The sequence below is a fragment of the Heterodontus francisci genome, unplaced genomic scaffold, assembly GCF_036365525.1.
Source record: "Heterodontus francisci isolate sHetFra1 unplaced genomic scaffold, sHetFra1.hap1 HAP1_SCAFFOLD_72, whole genome shotgun sequence".
Taxonomy (NCBI): Eukaryota; Metazoa; Chordata; class Chondrichthyes; order Heterodontiformes; family Heterodontidae; genus Heterodontus; species Heterodontus francisci.
In genome coordinates this window covers 8,081,762-8,090,553 of record NW_027140794.1, presented here as the reverse complement: position 1 = coordinate 8,090,553, position 8,792 = coordinate 8,081,762, and the positions used below count along the sequence as shown (strand labels likewise).

General features: G+C 42.9%; 1 protein-coding gene across 1 annotated transcript; it reads right to left on the bottom strand.

Moving 5' to 3' along the window:
* Positions 1–469: 469 nt before the first annotated feature.
* Positions 470–2,545, bottom strand: LOC137361138 (scavenger receptor cysteine-rich type 1 protein M130-like). The gene is made up of 4 exons (XM_068026079.1): positions 2,319–2,545; positions 2,125–2,166; positions 1,614–1,724; positions 470–543 (listed from the first exon to the last, which is right to left on the bottom strand). Exons 1-4 carry the CDS (start codon positions 2,527–2,529, stop codon positions 470–472), a joined length of 438 nt encoding a protein of 145 aa, XP_067882180.1. The 5' UTR covers positions 2,530–2,545.
* Between the last annotated feature and the right edge of the window lie 6,247 nt (positions 2,546–8,792).

Below are 8,792 nucleotides of genomic sequence, written 5' to 3'. Positions count from 1 at the left end.
GGCAAGGGAGCAGCAAATTGAATTTAATCCTGTGAAGGGTGAGGTGATGCATTTCAGGTGGAGTTACAAGGCAAGGGAATGGATGGTAGTACCATAGGAAGTACAGAGAGTCAGAGGGACCTTGGTGTTCTAGTCCATAGATCACTGAAGGCAGCAGCATAGAAAGATAAGTTGGTTCGGAAAGAATATGGGATTCTTGCTTTTATTAGCCAAGGCACATAATATAAGAGCAGAAAGGTTATGATGGAGCAGCATAAAACGCTAGTTAGGCCACAGCTGGAGTACTGTGCACAGTTCTGGGAACTGCACTGTTGGAAGGATGTGATTGCACTGGAGAGGGTGCAGAGGAGATTCACCAGGATGTTGCCTGGGTAGGAGCATTTCAGTTATGATCGAGACTAGAAAGGCTAGGGTTGCTTTCTTTAGAGCAGAGAAGGCTGAGGAGGGAATATGATTGAGGTATACAAAATTATGAAGGGTATTGATAGGATAGATAGGAAGAAACCTTTTCCCTTAGTGCAGGGGTCAGCAACCAGGGGGCATCTTTTTAAGGTAAGGGGAAGGATATTTCGAGGTGATTTGAGGGGAAAAGTATCACCCAGAGGATGGTTGGAGTCTAGAACACATTGCCTGAAGAGGTGGTAGAGGCAGGAACCCTCACAACATTTCAGAAGTATTCAGATGAACAATTGAAATGCCATCACATACAACACCATGGACCAAGTACTGGAAAATGGGATTAGAATAGATAGGTGCCTGATGGCCGGCAGAGATACGCTGAGCCGAAGGGACTGTTTCAGTGCTGAATAACTCTATTAATCTATGACTCTATGACCTGATCTCCTGCTTGTGATCGTTTGTGAACGACTGCCAGTCCAGTGAGGTTACAAGGCTCGATCTTATCAGCTTTAGGATTGTCTTGTTACAGAGCCTGTTCTGGTCGGGTCCTTGGCAGTGCTAGGCGCCAATGCTGTCCCAGCTATATAATCTTTCTTTAGCGAGAGAGGTCTATTTCTATAGGAACTTTATATTATTATGAAAAGTGTCATTTATTAAGCGTCCCATTTCTTATAATAAATCAGGAGTGATTTGGATAGGTGAAATATGAGTGGAAGCGTCGTTTTGGAATGTTGAATCACCGCTGGTGAATACAGAAGGTCCTATACAAGTATCACCTGTCAAAATAACAGTCAGACACGGTTCGACAGCTCGATATTGGATGCCCAGAGCCGGAATCTGAAAGGCTGGAACTGATAACCAATGGATGAAGGAAGATTAACAGACAAATAAATAGTTGAATGCACAGCTTAAAAAGCTGAAGTAAACTTCCGGATCCTTTGTTACAATAAGTAAATTCTTCCAGAGTTTCATCGATGATGTGCTGAACTCTCACAGTGAATGTGGACACTTCAAATCACTCTCCATTTTAAATGTCACATTTTACTAAATCCTCAGCACATTGAATGGAGAAAATCAGCAAAAAAAAAAAATAATGTGTTTCTAACAAGGCCACTTGACAGTCCATAGACATCTGCAAGGAACGAGAGTTTTGCATGCATATGACACAATATCTGGGATCTTTCGTTGGATCCGCGGTAAGATATGAACCTCACCTCTTCTGATTGACTTTTTCTGCATAACCACCATCAGTGAGATCAACACACAGAATAGCAGGACTCCGAAGAAGACTGCAACTACGATGGAAGTAGTTTTATATCCCTGTTCTTAATGACAACAAGACAGAAAGGTTTAACACATACACAGTCCGTCTTGCACGATAACAAATTTACAAAAGGGAGTTAATAATTATATCCACTGCTTCCGGGCGATGAGTCAGGCTGAACATTCCGCAATATGTGTGGTGCACATTGCACCAGAGGGAAGTGTGAGCCAGTCTAAATTACAGAGACAGTGCCCCCATGTTTCTGATGAGAACACTACAGTTCAGGTACAGCCATAATCTGAAATTAGCTGAATTTCAACCAGACCATTTGAAATTTGCAGTGAGGAAAAGATATTCCAGTCAGTGCGAAAGTGCTCATAGTATCTTGAGAAAATGACTACAATACCAGTTCAACTAATTCATACCCTAACGCTGGCTAGTATACTAATAATGGTAAGTACCTGCAGATGTGGACGGGACAGCAATTGGAGGCACATCGAGCCCTGTGGAATATATTGTACAAAAGGTTCAGGAGGATGAAATTTCAGCATTTTCCATTTAAACGATAAATACTGTTCTTAATTTCCCGAACTAGTGAGTCAATTTAACAAAACAATGAACCCTAACCCCACTCTCCAAACCTTGTCACCCTCACCGGAACAAATCACACTGGCATCTTCCTTGTGATCACAGTCAGACTGAGCCGGCGATGAAGAAGGACAGTCGGCCAGAGAAGATTCGCTTCCAGTGCATTTCACCTCATCAAGCCAGATAACACCGTCACCCTGGGAAACAGTAGCTCCTCCTGGGGCCAAAAGAGCGTGACCACAATCCAGCTGTCTGCAGACAACATTGGCATCGGCCATATCCCAGGAGTCATCACACACCGTGCCCCAGCTGTTATTGCACAATATCTCAACTCTCCCGGAGCAGTTGGTGTTACCTCCAAACAGGCGCAACCAATGTCCAGAATCTGGCAAAGAGAATCAATGGTTATTATTGTTAATGTGGTATAAGAAAGAAGTACATGTCAGATAGTTGGTATAATAAAGAGGAAGTAGCACCTGGTGAAAGCAGACGTTTACAATCATATTCTCGAATGCAGTCCTTTGATCTGTGGTGCTGCTCCTTAGTTACTTTTGCTTCTGTTTAGAAGAGAAACATGCTGACTGTATCAGACACCAATGTTTGAAATGACACTCGCACATTTAGAGGTTTGTTGTGTTACCTGAACAAACAACACCAGCATCCTCCCTGTGTTCACAGTTGTGTTTACCACACGGTTTTGTTTGACACTGCCAAAGGAAAGACTCGTGTGAAATGCATTCCATCCCATCGAGCCAAATGGGTCCGGATCCTTCTCCAAATGACTGAGCATAATAATCGATAGAACTGAGGGGACCGCACTGTAATTGTTTACAGATCACTTCTGCATCAGGTCCATCAAGTGTATCCGAGCACACTGTTCCCCAGGTGCCATTGTAGAACACTTCCACTGTCCCCTCACCGCGATGCTTCCCATTCACCAGCCGCAGCTCTTTGTGCTCTGTCAATGACACAAGAAATATCCAGATAGTTAGATTGATAACTCGTTGTATGTTCATACTGCACAGCTCAACACATGCTGCACCAGTGGTGTTCACTGATTTCCAGTAATTATTTCAGAAAAGCGATAGAAAAACACCGACAGCCCATAAAGTAATAAAGAATAATCAACACGGATTTCACAACAGAAAGACAAACAACGTTATTGAATTCTTTGAAGAAGTTACAGAAAGATAACAGGGATAATGCAGTCGATGTAATATGCATGTTTTTTTTTCAGAAGGCCTCTGACAAGGATCATGACTGGGGTCAGAGCCTATGAAGTCAAGAGATCAGTGGAAGAATGATAGGAAACCAGCTGCAAAGCACACCGTCAGGGTACAATGTGGTAACCCAGAATGGTGGAAGTTGGGAAGTGGTGTTCCACAGGGCTGGGGTCACTGCTGCTCAACATTTACATGAACGATTTGGATTTAGACAAGGGAGACTTAATTTCAAATTTTAAGATGACAGCAATTTGGGGATATAGTTAACACTAAGAAAGACAGAGACAAAATACGGGAAGACGTTAATAAACGGGCCGAATGGGCATACAATTGCCAAATGAGTTGAATAGAGATAAGTCTAAGGTGCTCAGTGTTGACAAGAAGAATAAAGAGGCCACGTACTTCTTGTAAAATAAGAGTGAAAATGATATAGATCAGCAAAGAGACCTCGGGATATAGAGGCACTAATCACTTCTGAAGTGACAGAGACCGAAGCTAGTGATCAGAAATATAGGATAATCACGAATAAATCTAATAAAAAAATCAGGAGAATTTGTTTTTTTTTTACCTAGGGAGTGGTTTGAATTTTGAATTCCGAACACATGCAATTGCTGTGGTGATTTGCACTGATGCCTTTAAGGTAAACCTATACAGGTACATGAGGCAGAAAGAAGCAAGAGGATATGCAAAGAGGGTTAGGTGCAATGATGTGGGGTGATACTCGTGGGCAACGCGAGCACCACATTGACCAGTCAGTCCGAATGGCCAGAATCTGTGCTGTCCATTGTATGTAATTCGAAGTCATATCTTCCATGTGAAACCACGTGCACAACACTACGGAAAATGGGCACATGGATGCACCTTTACCTGAACACATGATCCTCACATCTTCTTTATGAGAACAGTCGTGGTTGCCCCACGATGCTGAGGGACATTCCCAGAGTAATGATTCGTTACGGGAACACTTCAGTTCATCCAACCAAACTGGCCCTGAACCTGGTCCACAAGATGCAGGAAGTGCCAGGTCCAATGCCTTTCCACAACCCAGCTGTCTGCAAACCACGTCAGCGTCCGCCAGATCCCAGGAATCATCACAAACTGAGCCCCAAGTCCCATTGTAATAAATCTCCACTCGGCCAGTACATGGGCTTCCACCGTCAGACATCCTTAACTGCACGTGGTCTGTGGGATAACAGTACATGAGGATTATACTTTCAATAGACATTCACATCATCACTCAATACAACTGATTTTACCATCACCAGCTCAAAAAAAGAACGTTAAATGCACCTGTGACAGATAAATAAAACTATACAACAGAATATCTGTTTACACTTCATTCTTACATAGAATGTAAAGAACAGCAATGTTTTAGATACCCTACTACATCTGGCTTTGACTGGTTCAGGTCTCCCATTCCCCTTTTATGTTTTGAACGCTGTGTACGGTGTTAAACAGGCAATCACTCACACGATTAACAGTTAATTTATACTCATTTTTTATAACTGTATCTGTTCCTTGTCCATGTATGTTACCGTTATTAGTTACCTTGGTCAGACATTTACTGCCATCTCCTATTTCCTTAATCTTCAATGACAAGTGACTTGCATTTATCCAGCGCCATTTGCGTAATGAAACATCCCAAGGCGCGATACAGGAGTGATATCAAAGAAATTTTAACACAGAGCACCGAAAAATATATTAGGTCAGATGACCAAAAGCGAAGTCAAAGAGTTAGTTTTTATGGAGCGTCTTAAAGCGGAAAGAGAGGTTGACAGGCAGAGAGATTTAAGGAACTAATTCTAGAGCGTGTGACCTTCGCAGCTAAAGGCACGGCCGCCAATGGTGCGCAATTAAAATCAGGAATGCTCAAGAAGCCAGAACTGGGAGCTTGTCAGTCTGGAGCCGATTGCAAAGACAGGAGCTGTGAGGCCAGGAAGGGAGTTGAAAACAAGGATGAGAATTTTAAAACCGCGCATTGCTGGGTAAAGTAGGTCAGTGAGCAGAGGGCAAATGCCTGAGTGGCAATTCGTCGAGACAGCAGGGTTTGCAGAGGTTGTAACTAGTGAAGCCAGCCAGGAGTACATTAGAATCATCGAGTCTGGAGGGAACAACGTAATCGACAAGACTAGATAAGGGCAAATTCGGGTGATGTCATGGAGGTGAAAATAGACAGTGTTAATGAGGATATGGAGATTTGAGAGGAGGCTCACCCCGGAATCAAATATAACACCAAGATTACAAACTGTCTGGCTGAGTCACACACAGTTGGTGTGGCGAGAAATGGAGTTGGCAGCAAGGAAACATGCGATGGGGACTGATGGGTTTCTATCTTTTCAATACTGTGTCGGAGGAATTTTCTGCTGATGCAGTACTGAATGTCAGACTGGAATTCTGACAGTGTACAGGCTGTGGAGGGCTCAAGAGTGTTGAATGTGAGGTAGAGTTTGATACGGTGAGATACATGTGGAAACTGAGGCTGTGTTTGTGGAAAGCGCTGAAAGGCAGCATGTAAATGAGTAATGAGGTGTCAAAGGATAGATTCTTTGGTGACACTATAGGTGACTATGCATGAGCGGGAAGAGAAACCATTGCAGGCAACTTTCTGACCATGACTGTATAGATAATACGAGAACCAGCTGAGTGCAGTCCCACCCAGCCGGGTGTTAATGGGGAGGAATTGGAGAAGTATCTCATGATCAATCATATCAAAATTTGAGACAAGTCAAGAAAGAGGAGGTGGAATCGTTTATATTTGTCACAATCACTTAGGATGTCATTTGTTTTGGTCCTGTGGTGTGGATAGAAAATTGATTTGTGGAATTGAAACATGCAGCTGCATATGAGATGAGCATGGATTTGGGAGGCGACAACACATTCAAGGACTTTGGCGAGGTACGAACAGTTGGACCTGGGTCAGTAACCTGCATGGACAGGTGGTCAATGGTTCCTTTCTGAGGAGAGGTGTGATGACCGCTGATTTGAAGGAGAGGGCCCTGAACATGGAGAGAGAGAGAGAGAGAGAGAGAGAAATAGAATGGCTAATATTGCCAGCTAATATGGAACCCAGGAAGGGAATGTTTGTGTTCAGTACTTTAATAGAAATAAGGTGTAGACAGCAAAATGTGGATACCATCAACAGTACAGGTTCAGGGAGAGAGTGAAGGATTCTAGCAGAGAAACAAAAAATGGGAATTCAGGGTGATCGTATGGGATGGGGGTGGGAACTGATTGGAAGTTAGGCCTGATGGGTTGGGGAAGAAAGGGAAGTAGTGGAGGTGACTGAACGGATGTTTTTGAACTTTGTGACAAAACATCTATGAGCTCCTCTCACTTATTTGTGGAGTTCAGGGTGAACGAGGCAGGGGAGCGGTTCAGGAGGAAGATTTATGATGGAGATTATTTGCTGTGTGTTTTCTTTGCCTTCCTGGATAATCTTTGTCAAACAGGAGGTTTTAGTGAAGATGAAGAGGACCCAATGATGCTTTATGTGACTGATACATTCAGGATTATATTACCAGATAGTTCCCCACATGTCACCGTGCCTTTCTGTTTTTCAATTATTTCAGGGAATGTTGGTAACACTGGCAAGACCAGCAGTTTAATCCACGCTATTTATTACTTCATTATTACTTTATTACTCCACTTCATATTGGAGAATGTAAGGTCCACAAGTACTACCCTTAAACATCAGCCTTGCAATTTGCAGTATCTTCGTGTAGAACTACGTTCTAGGGTTGTGTTGATTAGAACATTAACATTATCATAAATCAATTTAATATTAATTGCATAAGAGAATCACTTACCTTTGTAAGGATGGGACTCTGTCTTTGACAAGGAATATATTTGAGTAATTTTACAGACATAAACCGCATGTCTGAACAGAGAGTATGCAGACCTGTCTGTCCAGACAGACTGCTGCAATTATGTTAAATGAGCAAACTAAACATGTGAGGCACATTAGCAATTGCTATTGTCTGTAAAAAATCAATGAACTAAACGAGTAATTCTATCAATATATGACTGTTGGACCGGACCAAAGAGGATAGAAAACAGGATCTCTCTGCAAAATGTTGGACAGGATCAGGAAGCGCCTATGGGCAATTGAACGCCAGATGTGTAGACCTCCTGGCTGAACAGAAACCAGTATTTAATCTGGACTGGACAAAAATTATTGGACTAATTGCGTCAGGCACTTTGGAGAATAAACATCAGCAATGTGACCCATCAGATAGAGAAGTAGAAGACAAGGAGAAGACACATGGCTTCTGTAAGTGGGCATAAATGTTGGGTGGAGCTTAACATCTACCGAACAGAAGAACAAGATGACATACTCGACTCTGTCCAGTGACTGAGTGTGTAATACCCATTCAGCACTGTAAACTTCTGACGTGAAACGCTGGAATGCATTGATTTCCGCAGTGTCCGTAGAAAATGCTTACTGTAACCAATCGGTATCAAATCTGAATCATTAACGATCTCATATGTTGTAAGTTCCACATGTCGTATGCAAATAAATGTTCATTGGAACAACCCGAAAACATCTGCCCACACTCAAGCCAAAATACTTGCAGGTTGGCAGGTAAATTGGCCATTATAAATTGGCCCTAGCGGTGGTAGGGAAATATAGGGACAGATGGGGATGTGGTAGGAATATGGGATTAGTGCAGGATTAGTATAAATGGGTGGTTGATGGTCGGCACAGTCTCGGTGGGCCGAAGGGCCTGTTTCAGTGTTGTATCTCCAAACTAAACAAAACTAAACTACACTCTGCATAATGCAACATCCCCAGAACACATGCCTGCATTAACATGCTACACAATGAAACTTTAAAGTGTCTAGTCCAAAACTTCTGTCTACTTTTATACACAACCTAATGAAACTTGCACCAGACCAACTCCCACACAGCTACCTCCACTTATATACCATACAGTCGAACTGATTGCAAGCTTGGCACCGGATTTGATACCACAGCTGAGATTCCAATTCCGTTTTCTCTTTATCATAAGGCCGTTATCTTTCACCTCTTTCATCATTCACCTCCCTTCCTGCCTCAGCCCATCTGCTGCCGAAATGCTCACCCATGCTTTGTTGCCTGCAGAATCGAATATTTCAATGTTCTCCTGGGCGATCACCCATCTTGCATCCTCCAGAAACATCAGCGCATCCAAAGTTTTGTTGCCAGCCCGACATGAAGCCCCTCTCAGGAACGCCATGGCACTCGACGATCTATTGGTTTCCCTGCGATCAATACCTAGAGTTTCCAAATATGATCTTCCTGTTCAGACACCTTCATGCTCTCCCCCTGCATCAGTATA

What these genes read in the sequence shown, in the direction of transcription:
- LOC137361138 (XM_068026079.1), bottom strand. Translation starts at nt 2,529, where the DNA reads ATGGCCGATGCCAATGTTGTCTGCAGACAGCTGGATTGTGGTCACGCT. An exon ending in TGCCAGTGTGATTTGTTCCG is followed by an intron (nt 2,167 to 2,318) that starts GTGAGGGTGACA and finishes TATATTCCACAG; the next exon opens with GGCTCGATGTGCCTCCAATT. An exon ending in TGTCCCGTCCACATCTGCAG is followed by an intron (nt 1,725 to 2,124) that starts GTACTTACCATT and finishes GTTGTCATTAAG; the next exon opens with AACAGGGATATAAAACTACT.